Source organism: Acipenser ruthenus, chromosome 14 (genome assembly GCF_902713425.1).
Source record: "Acipenser ruthenus chromosome 14, fAciRut3.2 maternal haplotype, whole genome shotgun sequence".
Taxonomy (NCBI): Eukaryota; Metazoa; Chordata; class Actinopteri; order Acipenseriformes; family Acipenseridae; genus Acipenser; species Acipenser ruthenus.
Genome location: NC_081202.1, coordinates 26,675,781 through 26,694,722, shown reverse-complemented (window position 1 = coordinate 26,694,722; position 18,942 = coordinate 26,675,781). Strand labels below are relative to the sequence as shown.

Genomic DNA, 18,942 nt, shown 5'->3' with positions numbered 1-18,942 from the left:
CTTAATCAGAGAGCATCTGTAGCAAGTTTCATCACAATTGGAAAAGTAGTTCTCAGTACACACGTAAGTACGTATGCCTGCATCCACTATTCTCAGGAACAATAAAAACATTTTCCTGAGTTGCCTGAGATTTTTTTTTTTTTTAAACAACCTGACTTATGCTTCTGCTTTCAAACAATTTTGTCTACAGCGAAGTAATGTTTGAACCCACACATACACGCAGATCAGACACATATCTTTATTACTAAATTAGGAAGCAAGCATGGACATTACAGTTGCTTAGGATTTATACATTAACCAAAGAATATAAAAATATTACCTAAACAAGATAGCCAGTAAAAGAGACTGCACAGCAGAGAAAGTCACGCTATTAAGCCGAGCCATGCTATTTGAACCGCCACTTATAATATCTACATGTACATTAGCTTCATACAGCCACACAATACTAAAAACATTCAAAAGTGCGTAACTGTGCAGTAATGGTGGCAGGGTGGACCTCCAGGCCAGGCTGAGCCAATGTTTAATGTAGGAGTGGAATGGATTGCCTATGCAGGTTTTTTTTTTTTTTTTTTTAAATCCACACATTTAAACCCTGGGAGTTTTATTTGCCAACATGTTGATTCAACAGAAATGGAGAAGCAATGTCGATTTCCCAACTGCGATCACGTGGCTACCATGTGTTAGTTTTGTTATTTTGGTAATGCTGGTAATAAAACATGGCTGTATTAAGCATTAAGGTGATTGATCTGGGCACCAAAACTCAGGTTATAGAGGCTATTGTGACTTAAACCCTTTTTTCTTTAATTCATTTGTTAGATACATGAATGTAACACAAAAGTGAAACATTTGAGACAGTATTTTCGTGCATCATTGTGATCGTGCTTTCCCCAGGCATTCAGAGAAGTGTCAGCTGAGGATGTGCATATGTTGACTGCCTTGTGAGGGATACAAACCATACTGCAGTCCTACATGCCGGTGTCCAAGAATAATGTACGGTTTCAAAGGCAAATGAGTTGCTTTAAAAGGAGTCATAGCCATGTTTTTAGCAACATTATCAGTGGTTTGTGTTTGTTGCACTGAAGTTATTTGTGTTATTCTTTGGTTTTATTTTTTCACTTTAATTGAGAATTTACTGATTTTTCAAGCAGAACACTATACAATTGGAAAGTGGTACTGAACATCCGAAATAAAAGTTAAAAGACAAACTTCCAAAAGACCAATATATCTTTGACACAACAAAAGGGGGGGAAACAGAGATATAGGGTTGCCAATTTTGATGAGAGGTAAGAAAATGCATTTAAAAGCCTAGGTTATCACTCCTTTTAAGATGAAGCAGACATTGGTACGGGTTCTCATAGTACTGGGGGTTGAGCTTGTCATACGATTTCAACCTGGGAGGTCTGACTTTTACTGCAACAGCTGAACCCTGAGATTCTTCTGGCACGACTAAGTTATTGTCTTTTTTTTGGTTCTGGTTTACCTTTTACAGGTGGATACCAAGTACACCACTTAAGTTACCTGCAGGGAATTTTATTCAGGGCAGTGTCATTGGTTTACACAAGGCTTTGTGATTACGGTTTATCATATATGTATATAATAGAAAGATTATACAGAAAGATTAAACAGCAAGTGAAGATGCAGAAGTTTCTATTTAAATCTGGGTGCTGTTGTATTACGCATGAAATAGCCAGCTAATTCAGCAGCTTTATAGAGCACATTTGAAAGCTTTACATGTGGGATTGAGAGAACAGGAAGTGCATGCAAAGTGGCCTCTACAAGCTGAATTCAAAGTTGAGGTCTGACTTTCCCATCTTCTGTTTGTAAACTGTGTCAAACTTCTCATTCATCGATACAGTGAAGACATCTTTCCAAAGGCCAACTCGTCCTAAAACAGAAGACAAAAAAAAGAAATAAAATAATAATAATAATAATAATAATAATAATAATTCATGCCTTCTAATTTGTTAAAACTACTTTCTGGTACCAAGTTGCTTCATACAGTCAAGGACATGACTGGATACCAGGATTTTTGCAGTTTAATATGGTTTTACATGCTTGCACTATTACTGCTCTTATTGATTAATCATATATTACATTTACATTTGGGGTACTATATATTTTTTAGCCAAATAACAACAGCACATTATGATGCATGTATATATACACACAACAGCAAAGCAGGATTATAGAAAGTAAAAAAATTCTAATAAATCTTGATAAATTAGGAGTAGATTTCAAATGTATTGTATGGTTCAAATTGATGGATTAGAATAGAATCTACTTAATATGTTAATGCTGAAAGTGAAGCGCTCATTTTTAATTAAAAAAGTTTTTTTAAAAAGTTCAAAATTACATTTTGCTACTCAAAAGGCCTGAGAATTCCACATTCTGTCATGGTACTGAAGCAAAATTAATTAGAAATCACAGACCGAAAATGCATAAAAAGTAATAAGAAGCAGAGGGACTGATGGAAAGCCATCTGGAAAAAGTTGAACTGTAGATTACTTGCTCTGATTTCAGCACATTTCAACAAGGGGGGAGTTGTGTCTCTACATTTTCGAGAATGAAATCAAAGTGCATTGTCCACAAAAATCCATTGTCCATGTAGAGTTCACAAAAGGCTATGGAAGAATATACTGTAGGAAGAAAAACCAACAAGCATACCTGATCAAAACTGAACATGATTGTGGAGCACTGAATATTTTCACATTTAAATCCGCTATTAAAACTCTATGGGCCCTATTTAACAACGTTCGCAAACCCCTAAGGCAATCACAAAACAGTTTTGCGAACAGTTAGCACACCAGAATCAGGCGCATGTGTGGGTAAACTGACTTTGCCCACATATGCGATTTAGCAACAGTGTTTTTAGTGCCCACTCGGCAAGTCAGCGTTAGCACTCGATATGGGCTGAACTTTAGGGGAGTGTCCTCATTTATATACAAATGTAGCGATTTAGCAAACCATCAACAGTGTTAGCGTTTGCGTTTCAGTGGACATGTGAAAACCAGGTCTAAACTGTGCGCGAATTACATGGTCGACTATAAATACCTGTGAAACTACCAGGGAAGCAGGAAAAGAAAAAAAAAAAGAGAGAAATAAAAGAAATATGGAGTACGCACTGGATTAATGTGATACTTTGTAATGTGATTTTGTAATAATTATAAGTCGCCCAATTATAAGTGGCCAGACAAAGAGAGGAGGAGACGTCCCCAAATATTTAGAAGTCATCTGTCTTTTCTGAGCTTGTCTGACACAATGTATGCAGCAATTACGCCTCAACAGACAATCACTGACATCTGCTTCAGGCTGACCTGGAAGGACATGCAGAGAGCACACTGTTTGCCTGCAGCACTAAGGGTATCCGCTGCACTAACATTTTAAGCCACTGGCTCATTCCACTGTGAGCTGATATACTGCAGGCATGAGCCAGCCGGCTCTATCATGTGTCGTGCAAGATGTAACTTCAGCTTTACTAAAGAAGGCAGGAGAATTCATCCATTACCCTGTCTATTACGAGCTGCAACAAAATACAAAGCAAGGTTTTCTAGGGAGGCACGAGCAGCTACGTGCACCAACACAGAATAGGCACCTCTACATAAATCATAAGGGCACCTATTCTGTCTACGTGCAAGTAGTGTGTGATCTGTGATGCCAACAACTACATCACAAATGTGTATGCAAACTATTGTTGCTCCACTCATGACTCATTTACCCAAGCTAATTCGCAGGTGGCTGCTGCGTTTCAGCGGGATGACTGTCTATATGAGGTTGGTTGATAGGGGACAATGGCTATCCACTGAAGCGATGGCTACTGACGCTGCTCAACCCCACGACCCCTGTCGAACAGAGGTATAGCCGTGCCTTTAAACTTGCTCGTACTGTAATTGACCGAACATTTGGAATCCTCAAAATGTGATTCTGATGTTTGGATGTCTCTGGGGGAACACTAGCGTACACTCCTCAGAAGGTTAGCAATATCATCCTGGCTTCTTGTGTTTTACACAACATAGCTCTCCGTAATGGATGTTGAACTTACAGAGGAAAGATTACAGGGTTTGAGGGAGGCAGATGCTGAACTTGAAGCACCAGTGTTGGAGGCTGCAGATGCTGCAAGTGCCAGACAGTTCAGACAAAGCCTTATAGACAGGAGTTCACATAACTGGTCCTCAGGTACGCATTCGGACCAATAAAAAAATTAAAAAATGCAGACTTAGTTATTGTTGTTTAAGACGCAAATGCGTACCGTCAGTAAAGCATTTATAATAAAGGCAGCGGCGGTGCTGAACCGCAGGTGAGCTTCACATGCCTAACTTAAGCAAAAATCACCCCATCACTCTCTCTGCAAGTGAAACAGAAAATGATGTGTTTTAATTTTGTATTCACTCTCCCCCTCCAGGCTGCTAAAAAAAAATGTTAGCCTTGCTTGAGGGGCTTGGTCATCCTCCTGCTGGACATTTAAAAAATGCGTCGCCTTGCTTGAGGGGCTTGGTCATCCTCCTGCTGGACATTTAAAAAATGCGTCGCCTTGCTTGAGGGGCTTGGTCATCCTCCTGCTGGACATTTTAAAAATGTTAGCCTTGCTTGAGGGGCTTGGTCATCCTCCTGCTGGACATTTTAAAAATGTTAGCCTTGCTTGAGGGGCTTGGTCATCCTCCTGCTGGACATTTTAAAAATGTTAGCCTTGCTTGAGGGGCTTGGTCATCCACCTGCTGGACATTTTAAAAATGTTAGCCTTGCTTGAGGGGCTTGGTCATCCTCCTGCTGGACATTTTAAAAATGTTAGCCTTGTGAGGGGCTTGGTCATCCTCCTGCTGGACATTTTAAAAATGTGTCGCCTTGTGAGGGGCTTGGTCATCCTCCTGCTGGACATTTTAAAAATGCGTCGCCTTGTGAGGGGCTTGGTCATCCTCCTGCTGGACATTTTAAAAATGTTAGCCTTGCTTGAGGGGCTTGGTCATCCTCCTGCTGGACATTTTAAAAATGTTAGCCTTGTGAGGGGCTTGGTCATCCTCCTGCTGGACATTTTAAAAATGTTAGCCTTGCTTGAGGGGCTTGGTCATCCTCCTGCTGGACATTTTAAAAATGTTTGGGCTTTTTTTTTTTGGTTTCAAAATACCCTCCGTTCGCTATCGCAGACACACAGCTGCTCTTAAGGGGAATGTTGAATTCTTATTGGTTGCAACCTTACTCCTCCCCCCCCCCCCCTGTGCTTTGATTGGCTAGGTGCATGATTCGCTATTTATTGTGCGTTAGCCCACGCATGAGACCAGACGTTGTCATAGTTGCTAACTTCTGCAGGCTGCTCTATTTGTAAGAGGTAAAACAGCAGTGAACTAATCTAAAATACTAACATGTACATCAATGCCCATTTGTTTATTATTCATCATTAATGCAATACAGGGTAAATCCCAAAGTGCAGTAAAATGCACCAATACAAGGTTGATACAATCAACCCCTTAGTGCTGAAAGAGTTAAGATCATAACCATGCAAGAAATCTGAGATCCCATTTACCACCATTTGATCGATAAATGGCCTCTTTACATACTAAAATAGCACTCACCTTGTTATAATATTTGGCTCAAGTGTTTGTATGTGTCATGCATTATGGTCTCTAATGACCTTTTTCACACAACCACACCAACGTATCTTCACCTCAGAGTCCATGAACTAAAAGAAAAATAAGATGAAAAAGAAACAAAAAACATACCAAAAAAACAAACAAAAAAAAACTAAAAACAAAAGCAAGATGTTGACAAATAATAATAATAATAATAATAATAATAATAATAATAAGGACATGGTGGGGGGATTGTTATGTCTAGAGATATTTTACCTTGAGATCTTGACATAACCATTTTTTTTTCGTGTCCTCAATGAGCCACCGTAGTTTGTTGTTCTTGCATGATATCATGTATGAGTGTATTATTGTGGTTCAATGAAATTGACTGAAGTGAACCAATATATACACACATGGATTCTTTTTTTTCTTTTTTTTTTTTAGATTAATATATACAAAATATAAATATCTCAAATAATCTAAACCTGGTGTAAACTGAATGCATTATATGCTGGAATTAACTGTGCTTTTAATCCTGCAATTATTAATTTCTGTTTATAATTGTAGGTTTTGAATGTAATGTGGTAATATGATACTAATTAAACGATTGTATAAATGAACAGCGACCTTAGCTAGCTAGCTGCTGTACAATTCGATGGAAATGAGTACACTGAAGAAGACACTAAATCAAAATGTTTTTTTTGTTTGTTTGATTTGTTTTACAGGTTTACTAAACAAGACTGTGTGGAAACAATATAGTTCCTGTAGACGTCTCGTGCAGTACAACAGTGGTGACACGGAGTCATCGCCACTAGAGGGCACTGTAAACTGATATCCACTTTGCAATTTAGGAGAGACACTTGCATTACCAGTTTAAGGATTTATAGTGGCTGGCTTCTCCCATTACCTATAAAACACCCCATATTCAACCTATAGAACATTTTTAGACATGGCCATGTTCACAACATGTTGCCAAGGGAGATAAAAGTAAGCAGGGGAAGGATGGGGAAGAGAATAATGCAATCAGCTCTTAAAACAGACTTGAACAGGAAACCAGGGAAGATGACATGAAACGACAGGGAAAGCGGGGACTTGATTGAAGTCTATAAAATCATAAATAGTATAAAGTTAACCCAAGACACTACTTCAAATTTAGCACAGAGTAGAGCAAGCGGGCATAAATGGAAGCTGAGGCACTTTTAATACACAGAGAGTTATAAAGGCATGAAACTTCCTAGCAGGTGAAGTAGTAGAAATTAAAACACTGAGAACATTTAAAAAAAAAAAAAAAGACTAGATAATGTGCTTTTAAATTCGTCCCCTCCAATAAGGGAGAATGGTGTGCTAACAAGGGACGAGTCTTGATGGACCTAATGGCCTTTTTGTCGTTCCCCAACTTTTCTTATGTTCTAATGCAGGCTCTCTGTAAAAATATAGAGCAGTTTAAGTGCAGGGAACAGGTGTGCAATTCAAATGATCCTCTGGAGTCCTGTGGAGTAAACAGCATTGAGGTAACTGTACACTTACCTGTGCTGACCTCGATATGGAGGGTGCTGGACTTCAGTGCTGTCAGTGCCATGCATGTGATGACAATATTCCATGTCAACTAAACAAATCCCCTGTGCAAAGGGCAGGTTCAGCCACCTAGCGTGATTTGTGACAACACCCAGGGTGCAAGTTAACTGTCACTGTACAATAAGTCAAACCCTTACAGAACAATGTTATGTCATGTGTGTCCAATGTGCACGAACACAAGAAAGATAACATTCTAGATTACTGTGAGAAAGATCTTTAGAGGACATGTGAGATAACACTTCAAGACAGCATACAGCCACAGAAACAAACAAACAAACAAGATAAAACAGCATTTGGCAACATTTTCTAAATTATACAGCACGACTGTGTCTTGGTCATGCTAAGCTTGTGATAGGAATTGTTTTTTTAGAGACTGTACTTTTTAACTACAGTAAAGGTTTTCTGCTGGTTAAATAAATACAACCCATTGCTTGTATAATTACAAATAAAGAATTGTACTCAATACTTACAGTATACAAGTAGGGTTTTAAATAGACACAAGCCTAAACAGAACATGCTTACATTTAAGACAGGTGTGTCTGCAGGACAGTGGTGAAAATAGGAAGCACAGGAACAGGTAGCATAGAGCTGACATTATATCAAAAGCATAGTTAGCACTGTGAGCAAAAATATTCTTATACCTCTAAGCACCCCACTCTCACTCTCTCCCCAATTGCTATTACTGTATATATTACCAACAGGACCAGACTGCAAAAAGACCGAACATACCCCTGCAGATGGAGAGAGCCTCGGAATTGCTGCATTGTTCAATAAGCTGGTGGCAGTTCTCTACCATGGTCTCGAGCTGGGCCTTGTCACAGGAAACTCCCAGGAACCTCGCCAGCTGCTCTACCAGAGTCGCAAGGTCCTGCCAGGAGGAATGAAAACAAAGGTGCTGTCACCATGGAGATCACACTTCTACCAATTAATAACACAATTGAATCAAAGTTCAGTGCAGTACAGGTACTGACAATGAAGTGTCCATTTTCTGGATCGTAGTTAGGCTAGCCAGCATCACAGTACTGAATGAGGTCGCTAGCATCACTGGTGGCTGTATCCAATTTTTGATTAGCTCTGCAACTGTGGACAATAGGCTATATTATAGAATAGTTATGAAGAAAAGTTATGCTTTATGTAATCCTCTTGTAAGACTTTTCTTGTCTAAAGGACTACTTATGCCTGACATGAAGCCTGGCGCTACATTTTTTGATACATGTGGTAAAGTTTAAATGACAGTTGTTGGCGAAGCCATTCCAAATAATGTTGTTTCGTGTCTGTGTCGATAATCCTTTATTTTAAATTGCGATTGGAAGTTTACCATGCAAATGTTGATGTGTGTGTGCGCCTATATGAAAGAAAAGCGCATTTGCTTCTCTGAGGACTTTAGAAAAGAGAATTAAAAAAAGTCCAAATCTATTGGAAATCCGCTTACTTTACTACCAGAATGTGATCAAAACTGACTAAAGAACAAACGCAGGATCCCCAGAACACAGCACTAATGTCACACGCCCTTGATCACATGGTGATGAGTGGCTTTTTGTAATGTTATTAAACTATAGTACATGTTGTCTAATATTTTATATATTACTCTCTTCTCTTTACTCAAAAGAGCTCAAAGGAAGCCGGCCACTTATTTGGTTTTTCCAGTAGAGTACTGTACCTTGTACATATCTTCATATTTCAAGAAAAGAACGTTGGAATCCATGCGGTGCTCCCAGAATTCTTGGACATGCTCAAACCAGGACCCATAACCCACTGCAAGAAAGAGAGGCACAGTATAGCAGTCAGACAGTCCATTGGTTTAGTTCAGTCTCCGTACCTCGTCACATTGTTTATTATGTTTAGTGGGCATATATATGTCTCAGCCCTGGGGGGCATGCTTGCGATTTAATGTTTAATTTCATTTTTTATTCTCCTTTGGTGTGTTTTGAATTATCTAAAATTTATTTTATCAAACTCATTATTGTCTAGAAAAGTATGAAGATTCCCCAGAATCTTACATTTGTCATTCATAAACCTCCGGCAGAACTCCTGAAATGTTCCTCTGTAACTCATGGTCCGCAAGGAACGATGAAATTGGTAGTAAGACACCACAAGATCTTTGGGATTCCTCGCCATGTATATCATCTGTGAATCAGGTTAAAGAGACCGACTTTTACAGCATTACAGGATAGGCAAAACACAGTGAGAAATCGTTCCTGAACAGATTAAAGAAATATATACTGCAACATAAACACCACCAATATTATTACATCCCACCCTTAATGCCATAAACTATACATGTTTTAATATCATAACAGGGTCGTAACAGCGTAAAGACTTGTGTGCGTATTTGCTGCTGACTGACAGGAGAACGGGGCAGAGGTTGTAGTTGACATGCAGGTTTTATTCACAAAACAAACAGATGCACTAACGTGACACTACCAACAATGGAAACGCACGGATGACATACAAAATGTGCGAAAAGCAAAAAATACCAACTATAACAAACACCCCTGTTACAAGGGTATTTTAGGGTAGGGTCCCACAACTGTGGGACTTAACACTGGTGACCCCAAAACTGTTTTTAAATGTAATCTTCAGCTAAAGTCTAAATACTGTCTATATAAATAAAGTGTTCATTGCGTTATGATGAATTACACATTGTTGGGGTGGCTGTGGTGTTGCATTACAGGGCACCATGCTGCAGCAAACCCAGCAATCTCACCTTGGACTCGCCATTGTGCAAGGCTGTGGGGAGGAACCGATACGGCAGATGACTTTTAATTAGACGAGGAGATGTCAGCTCCTGAAACAGAAACAGAACGTGCTTACAGTCCTCCCATAACCTTCTAGTGTAAGGAAGACAGTCTGGTACTGCGGAATTTCATGGTGCACCCAGTCAACTTTTCATTTCCACATTTCTTATTCCTTTCTGAATGTAACATGCCATTAAAATATTAGAATTGCTGGGACTGCATTCACATCAGGTAACTTATAGCCAACTGTCACAACTGTCTAGAAACACATTTAGCAGCCACTCGCAATCCGGGACTTGACAAGTTTCAATATGTTCAATATCTCACCAGACCAACCTTTACTTAGGACTGACTAAGGTTGAAAAACAGCAGAAACATTTTTATTCCTAAAGTCGTATTCAACTGTAAATCCCTAGGTTATGCACTATTCTTTCATACTGAACATGATATATAAAGTTACTAATTTTACAGTATTTATAAAGTCTAGATGTTCTTTTACAGTCCCTGTGGCATCTTTCTGTTAAACCCCTCTAGAGTACACTCATTTTCAATTTCCTTGGCATACAGTTATCAGGTCGCAGCCTCCCAGTGAAGAGCAGTGAGAGATTGAGACTGGTCACTACCTGGATGATGTCAAGTCCAGGCTGAGGGTACTCCAGAACAGGAAGCTGCTCATCGATGTTCATCAGTCCAATCTCATCTGGGTCCGCGCCCTGACTCACCAGATACACCACCTCCTGGAGCAGACTTGTACCTGAGGAGAGAGGGGCCGTGATAAATACTAACAGAAGACTACAATGCACAGTAATATCTTGGGTAGACTGCCCAGCAGTCCAGAGAGGACCTTTATATTAACAAAACTAGAAATAAACACGACAGATACATAATTTAAGTCAGTTGAAGTAAGTAAATTATTATTATTATTATTATTATTATTATTATTATTACTATTATTATTGGCTTTTAAAATCAGCCCCAATGTCTTATACATTAGTAGGTGGTGTTTATTCACCCGTAGTGGAAAGGCTGAATATTGGCTAAAACCTGTGATACACAAACGCACCTCCTCAGCATAAATGTAATACAAACAGAACATTTCAAAAATATTTATTTATTTAAATTGAAAAGTACATGTTCGCCAGATGAACATAAATAAGCAGTTAAGAGATTACAGAAGTACCAAAAATAAAATTGTTTAAAAAAAAGATCTAAAAGCAGGCATGAGTTTTGTGCTACCTAAATTGCTTCAATAAATTACAGGCCCTCTTCACCAGGAAATGTCACTTCCAGGCCCCCGCAACAGGGAGCACTGTAAACTGAGATGAATGCTGAAAAGGCTGTCACTTCTAAACATGTAGCGAATTAATGGATGCATCAATTGAAATGGTTCATCTAGCTTTCTGGAGATTCCACCAGCCGAGTTCAGGGCTTTGTGATCTGCAGCATCAGCCGTCACGCCTCATGTTTTTCAACGTTGTTTTTTGTGCAAATAAATGTCCTACTTATTATAATCCAACAAACCCCATTGCAGTTGTAAAGCTGGTCATTTTATTCTAATACCAATTTTCATCTCAAAGGCATTAAAAAGAGTGCTGCATTCCAAGGCTTCTTTGCGTCAGTGCTGGTAAAGGATATGATGGTTTAGCAGACAGGACCCTGACATGGATTGAATCAACCCTTTCGATGGACACACTGTAGTGATGTAACGCAGTATGGGCAGACTAATTCCTGTTTCTCAATGTGATGTATTAAGTAATCATAGAAATTCAGAGTAATTCAAAGTAAACACATTAATACACTAAGGCAATCCAGGTAGTGGCATGGGAAAATAACCACAAAAAAAAAACAACAACTTGTATAACATTATTTTTTTAGTCAGTGGTAAACACTGTTCCAATGCACGATCAACACTTAAATTAGATACATTTTTTGTATGCATAGGGCCACATATAATACTATATATACTTGGTTGTATCAAGAATGGGAAACGTCTGTACACACACACAAAGTAAATTGGTAGTCAATACAGGTAGTAATATTATCCATCATGCTCTGGTGCCTTGCTTACTGTAGATTCATGTTTATGTTTGGCTGGCCCCATTTTTTCAAGGTCACACTCCAAAAAAAGAATTTACCCTAAGGCAACCTATCAACTTCTGTCACAAGATCAGATAATCTGTCCTGAAAATCAACATAAAAAAAAAACATCGGAGTGCAATTTAGTCATAGTTATACAATCTGTTCAGCAAGGTTGACTAATCCTCTAATAAAAACAATACTCGGAGATAAGTCCTAATTTATTAAACAATATCACATCATGTACTATACGTTTATATGTTTAGTTATGTATTCTCTGCCTAATACTTGTAACCCTGTGGGATTGCTATTGTTCAATTTAAAGAAAAATGCTCAGATCCAATGTCCTTTTTTCATTGCAATCTCATTTCATTGCAATGCATATAGATATCCCCCCCCCCCCCCCATGTAAACTCCTCTAATAGAAAGCACCCTGAAAGGCTTTAATAATAGCCTTCTTGCAGCAATTTGAGAACTGTCATAAATGAACTGGGATGCCTCTGGTTATGTCTGTGGTGTCCCACCAGACGTTACTGAAGTTCCTTCTTAGAGTGGCTGTGACATGGATTTTTACATTAACCAAAATGACTAGTTTCAGTATCTATGAGGCCTACATAAACCATAACTTGCTCTAATTTATATATTTTAGGTTTTATTTCGTTGTAATTAGAAAGAGAAATTGTCTAGTCTTACTTCCTGAAAACTTCCTGAAAATTCAGCCGTGGGGCATGACGTAATCGAAGGAGGAAGCCGACTGACTTCTCCGATTTTTTTTAATGGAGTACAACTGCAACTCGGACAAAAGTGAAACAAGTCTGGTTTTATCGATGTGCGAGAGCTCATTTGAGTGTGATGTTCCTAAGCTTTATGCTTTGAACCTATTTATGTCAGGTATATTCTAAGACTTGGTTTGTTGTATAGATGTTAATTAACTAAAAAGAAATGCCCCAAGATGATTCACAGACATGACAGACCTATGGACTATTCATATACAGCACTTTTCGAAAAAAATGAAAATAATAATAATAAACTGACAGATATTTAAGTTACTTACTTATGGATAACCCTGGGCTAAAAAAACTGCCAATTTGCATTTAAACATTACTCTTAAAAGTTGTTTGACACCGACAGGTATTATTTAGAAACAGAAGCAAAAATAATCAAATGTGATTGCAAAACGAGATTTGCAGCATTTTGGTTTATTTTCAATTTACTGATTTTTTTAAATATATAAGATTAATTAGTAGAGCTCACGAGATTTCAGTGTTCACCAGTGAATTACCGCCTTGTCCTTTCTATGATGACGTCATATCCACCTTTACCAGAACTAAGTGTAATCCACTCAAGCGCAGAATTGAAACGCTGTTTTGTTTACAAATTATTGAAAAATATCGGGCGCAGAGATGTGTATTTGTTTTGTGCAAGTTGTGTCTGAGGTGTAAGAGGAATCACATTCCTGTCAAAAGCCAGTCTGTGTTATAATAATATTTGTTTTTAATAATATTACATCAAAATGGACCTGATTTTATGCCTTTTTTGGTTGTGTTGTGAAAGACGTGTTTGTTTTCACTATGCAGCATGAGTTTCTCATAGACTCAAGCACTCAGGACAGTGGCAGGCTTGTTGTCAGACAGATCTTTCCGTTTTCTGCTGACTATCACTGCCTGGAATAAAAAAAAAGGTTCATCTGAAAATGTACACACCAGTATCTCTTTAAGCTTTGAGTATGAAGCTATTGTGCTGCAGCAGGAAATTACATCAAGGGTTTTTACTATAGTTTTTAGTACATAATGTGTACATTTTGCATGGTGAGGGCAGGGGTGGTTGGCTGCAATGGAATTTCAAAAACTGTCATCTGAGAACAAAATATATTATAGAAATTATATTCACATATCAGAAATCAACCAATCGCAATTATTTGCCAAAATTCCAGTAAATCTTATCCTGTGTACAGATGTCATCCCGTGCATAGAACCACACCTAATTCCGATGTCCCAACATCAAAACAAAACACACACGCGCACACACACACACACACACCTGGTACCTCTAAGAAAATATTACAGAAATTGCAAAAATATCAAAGAAAGAAATGAAATTGCTACAAGATGAACAAGGCAAAAGACATTTAGGCCCATATTCATAAAACTTACCATCTCCTTTATCATGCCAGTAAGTGTTTAAATGACAGGTGAAGCATAAACCGTCAAAAAACATCACTCATTGTGACGTTACAATTACGTACCCTTAGAGACTAATTTTCTCATTAACATATTTGTCCGATTCATAAATCTGTATTATGCCGTTATTGACCCTTACCGGCATCATAATTAACACGTGCCTCAGACCAGGAGGAGAATGAGATGTATCTTAACAGTATAAGAACATAAGAAAGTTTACAAACGAGAGGAGGCCATTCAGCCCATCTTGCTCGTTTGGTTGTTAGTAGCTTATTGATCCCAGAATCTCATCAAGCAGCTTCTTGAAGGATCCCAGGGTGTCAGCTTCAACAACATTACTGGGGAGTTGGTTCCAGACCCTCACAATTCTCTGTGTAAAAAAGTGCCTCCTATTTTCTGTTCTGAATGCCCCTTTATCTAACCCCTGGTCCTTTTTTCTTTTTTCAAGTCAAAGAAGTCCCCCGGGTTGACATTGTCTATACCTTTTAGGATTTTGAATGTTTGAATCAGATCACCGCGTAGTCTTCTTTGTTCAAGACTGAATAGATTCAATTCTTTTAGCCTGTATAATTTCCTAGCATAATTTCTGCATTTAGAAACATGTATTTAAGCCAATAGTAATAATACAACAAAAATGTTTAATTACCCAAGAATTACTAAATTTAAGTATTTTGTTATTTGTAACGCATACATTAAATATTAGCCTTAGAGCGAAATTCAGGGGGGCAGGTGCTGGGGCTGCTTAATTAATGTCTAATCTCCTATTTAAACCCCAATCTCACGCTCCTTCGCTATCTAGTGTTTTGCTTTCTCCTCCTCATCCCCTCCTCCTTTCTTTCTTGTGCCTCTGCATCAGTCTCCTCTAGGGGAGGGCAAGTGCAGATTCACTCCCCCGACCTCAGGTCAGCCACGCTACCTTTTCCTCACACTAGGGGGGGTTCTCACCGAATGAGTCAGAGGGGACCCCCAGGCACACTATCCTTGCGCAGCCCGTACGCCTATTCTATCTCACCACGTGAGGCGTTGTTCTTCTTTCGTTCAGGACGTAGCCTGCTTTATGCTCTCAGTGCCCGAGTCCCAGACTAACCCTTCTCTCTCTGTCGTAGGTTCCCTGCGGGACTCCTTCCCGCTCCCGGCTTCGGAGGCCTGTGCCTCATCATATCCGAGGGCAGCAACAGACCAGTCAGGGAACCCTTTACTATCGCTCCTTTCAGGTCCTAATGCAACTGGACTATTGCCCCAGAGGTGCCTCTGCCGAGCAGAGTCCTTTTATATGTTTTCAGATCCTCAGGAACATGACCTACAACCAAGCTCGGTCCTCGCGCAAATGACAGCTCATCGGTCGGGATCTGTTTTCTATCCTAATTACAAGCCCGGGCCTCTCTAAAGCCTGCACCTAATTCTGAGCTACAGGCTCGTCACTCTATCCTAGTCCGGGCTCTATCCTAGTCCGGGCTCTCTCTGCGCGACACTGTCTTACTAACAGCTTGTTTCTACTTCCTCTGCTCTATCCTTACAGCCCCAGCAAACACCCTGTGAAACTGCATTGTTAAGTCATCTGAACAGGATAGGCTACTTACTGGTTGGAATACATATAAATCACTTTTGTAGCCTATTCGTTGTCTAAGAAAATGCCAAGCTTCGATGTGCTTGTGTGGACTGTACATCAAGAGGAGGGCAATATCTTGGAACATGATCCTCCCAGAAGAGTGGGTTTTGTTTACAAGTCGACGTTCATCTTGACAGTCCTTCTGGCAGTTTATGATCTCCCTTTTTACAGTACCAACTGTATTAACCCAATCAGCTAAATCCTGCCATATTTGTCAGCCACAGAACATTGTATTTCCGAACAGCTGATCTGCATTGACAAGTATGTCTTATTTTAATAATGCGAGTTACTGAGGAGTGAATGTAGGTTTTCTTAACCTCTCACTCAAGTCCAGCACCTTTTAGTACAGGAGTTCCTTGCTATACAGACACTGTTATGCTGTACATTCTGATATACTGCAAACAGCTAGTTGGTTTTGTTGTATTCCACACCCAAGTAAGATGCAGCAAAGCAAATTATCTTGTAGGGATAATTAATCTCTCTTCTTTCACGATGCAGCCAGTCTGACATGTGTTGTAGGTTTGGGCGTCACTAGAATGTATAGCATGTGGTGCTGAAATTGTGCAAGCAAGTGTTCTCCACGGAAATGAGAACAATATCTGAATAGACCCCATTGTCTTAAAAAAATACCCTCCCCACAATGCATTTAGGCTTACATATTGACACAATGGATGTGTGCAATATTAATTGTCAATGACAGAACTAGGAGGTAGGACATATATTGTAACATGCAGTGTGCTATGAATGTAACAGACCTAGTCCATTTGAAAAATGTTCATGTTTGACAACAGCTAACAACATAATTACACTGTTCTATCCTTGTATTATGAAATCACAAATAGGCCTAAACAGACGTGGATTACAGAATATATGTGGTGCAAAGCAATTCTCTTTGGAGTGTATTGTAATTTCTGATCACTGAGTCATTTAAAATGTAACAGGGTCAGAGAATTTTGAGCTCACAGCAGGGGTATTTCCACTTACTCAATGCATTTGCAAGAATTTATGTATTAACTCCTATTTCTTGAGAGGTAAAACACCTGTTAATTTTTGCAAAACTAAAACCAAACAACTAAGTTATATATTTCAAGTTCTCTTAAGCAGTCGCAGTGTGGTTTCTTTTTCATTTTGTAACAGGAACATGATTTTTTTTTCTCCTTTCAAAATCCCCAGACGATAGGGTTATAGAGTCTGCTATCAATAGGGCGCTCTCTGATAAATAGGTTATGGGGTCTTTTCCTCTGAGATCACATTAGACAAAGATTCTATACAACATTTTAACAAAACACTCCTTTAATTCAGTTTATTTAAAGTGTCTGCTGAGGTCAGCCTTTAAACAGTAGTTTACACATCAATCCATTTGTTCTATTAAGCTCATTTATAAAACGCAGTGTACCTGTTTTCTGCTACTGTGAGCATAAGCTTCATCTGCATGCATTTTTTTGATTGGATACCATAGCAGTACTCAATGTCAATATAAGGTTGCTATGTAAAGATATAGCTACATAGAGGAATTGCAATGAGGAACAGAGGAGTATTTATACAATTGATTGGGTGATGAAGGACTATTCCAAATTCACAAAAGCCAACCTAGTAAAAGCCATATTACCGAAGGTGTACTGAATTCTTCATAAATGTACAGCATTATATAAAGTTTCAGTATGTGTCCTGTGTTTCAGTATGTGTCAACTTGCAACTTTTAACAAATGTAATATGCCCTTTGGATATATAAAAGACAAAACATTGATCTTACAAAGCTTCAGATAAATAACTCATGAGATTCATTTCATTTAAGCGCTGCTACATGCTCCTTCGTAGTTTCTTGCTAGTTCTGTAACATTTACTGTTTGTTTTTCACTTTACAAAAAAAAAAAAAAAAAGATTTAAAGTTAGCACTGCTGTATTTGTGAATATGTCCCATATAGTTTGCATATTCACATAATTAAACATAACATTCTAGAAACTGATAGTTAAACATACTTAGCTTGATTCTTACTAATTCTGTAACAACTTGCTTTTCCTTTAACAAAACACTGGTGTAAAAGTACCGTAAGTCTAAATGAATCTGGTGTTGTGCGTTATTCAATAATCGCTCAAAAAAAACACACGTCATGTACTAGAATGCTCTGTTTGAACCCTAGACATGTAAACACGCGCTGTGTTAACCTCATTACATCACAGATATCCTGGGTTCCATATCACCAGCAGCACTCGCTCTAATGTATCTCCAATGTAACAAGAAAAACACTGCATATTACAGGAGCACAATACATGCTGCACTATGACGTGATTGCGTACACTTTGCTTACAATAATGCCGTAGTTATTAAATATAGGCAATATTGTTAATTTCAGATACAGAAATGTGAGCCATGACCGGGTTTGCAACGGTGCTGTATGCAACAGAGTTTCTTCCCATACTAATGTATGCGTGTATATTTAGCGAGCTTGCTATCACATATGCAGTGATTACTGCTAAGGGCATTACGGGAAAGAGCAATTGAAAACGCAATTCTGCAGATGATTGTTGTTCATTATCAAGTTCCACATGAACAGCATTCATGAACTGTAGTACTTCCTGGTTAACCAAAAAATAAATAAACGGGCGTTTATATGATACCCCACCAACCCAGAGTTACATAAAAATGACATTTTTTTAAAAATAGCATGTAGAAATGTGTTACTGGCGCAGGTGCGCACCGGCTTGGAGGTTTTCCATGACGCAAAGCCGAATGGCCACATTGTCATATTTTACTGCTGTATTAGTATTATTACGATTGCTGTTATATATATATAAACTTAAATGACACTGTTTACCTGATTTGGGGTACGTGACAATCCATATGTCACTACTCCTGAGAGAGAAGTTAGCAATCTCCTCCATCTTCCCCCTGCAAAAGGGAGGGAGCCTCACTCCATTGTATTCAAAATATTTGCTCTCAAACTCTCCTGGGGTGCTCGGGGTTCCTGCCTCGCTCTCAGCCATCCTGATGCTTTGTATTATTAAGGGTTTGAGCAGCGCTGCTAGGGATCTGTTAAACGAGGGAAGATTACAAAATAAACTGGATGGACGGAAAACCGTGCTGTATTGAAAGCTCTGACCTTCAGCAAATCAGATCCAGACAGAATGATGTAATAGGATTCGCGCATTGATGCTCGGTGTGATGCTTCTGCTGCCTCCTTGGTTCAGCATCAGTACCACAA

The 18,942-nt window shown here is 38.8% G+C and overlaps 1 protein-coding gene and 1 pseudogene across 2 annotated transcripts; both read right to left on the bottom strand.

The window, feature by feature from the left end:
• The window catches only part of LOC117420062 (EF-hand calcium-binding domain-containing protein 6-like), a 23,461-nt pseudogene extending 22,423 nt beyond the window's left edge, over window positions 1-1,038 (bottom strand).
• Window positions 225-18,942, bottom strand: sult4a1 (sulfotransferase family 4A, member 1). Of its 2 annotated transcripts, XR_009307281.1 has the most exons (8): window positions 18,556-18,942; window positions 10,498-10,628; window positions 9,844-9,924; window positions 9,137-9,263; window positions 8,797-8,891; window positions 7,866-8,004; window positions 5,565-5,671; window positions 225-1,885 (listed from the first exon to the last, which is right to left on the bottom strand). XR_009307281.1 is itself a non-coding variant. In XM_034032240.3 (7 exons), the coding sequence occupies exons 1-7, from the start codon at window positions 18,722-18,724 to the stop codon at window positions 1,773-1,775; spliced, it is 855 nt and encodes a 284-aa protein (XP_033888131.1). In that variant the 5' UTR covers window positions 18,725-18,939; the 3' UTR covers window positions 225-1,772. The 2 variants fall into 2 exon arrangements, 1 of the variants encoding a protein (XP_033888131.1); XM_034032240.3 differs by lacking the exon at window positions 5,565-5,671 and having other exon boundaries at window positions 18,556-18,939.

Coding starts and splice junctions, on each gene's coding strand:
- sult4a1 (XM_034032240.3), bottom strand. CDS start 18,724: ATGGCTGAGAGCGAGGCAGGAACCCCGAGCACCCCAGGAGAGTTTGAG. Junction 9,925..10,497: donor CTGGACTTGACATCATCCAG/GTAGTGACCAGT, acceptor TTTCTGTTTCAG/GAGCTGACATCTCCTCGTCT. Junction 9,264..9,843: donor TGCACAATGGCGAGTCCAAG/GTGAGATTGCTG, acceptor CCTGATTCACAG/ATGATATACATGGCGAGGAA.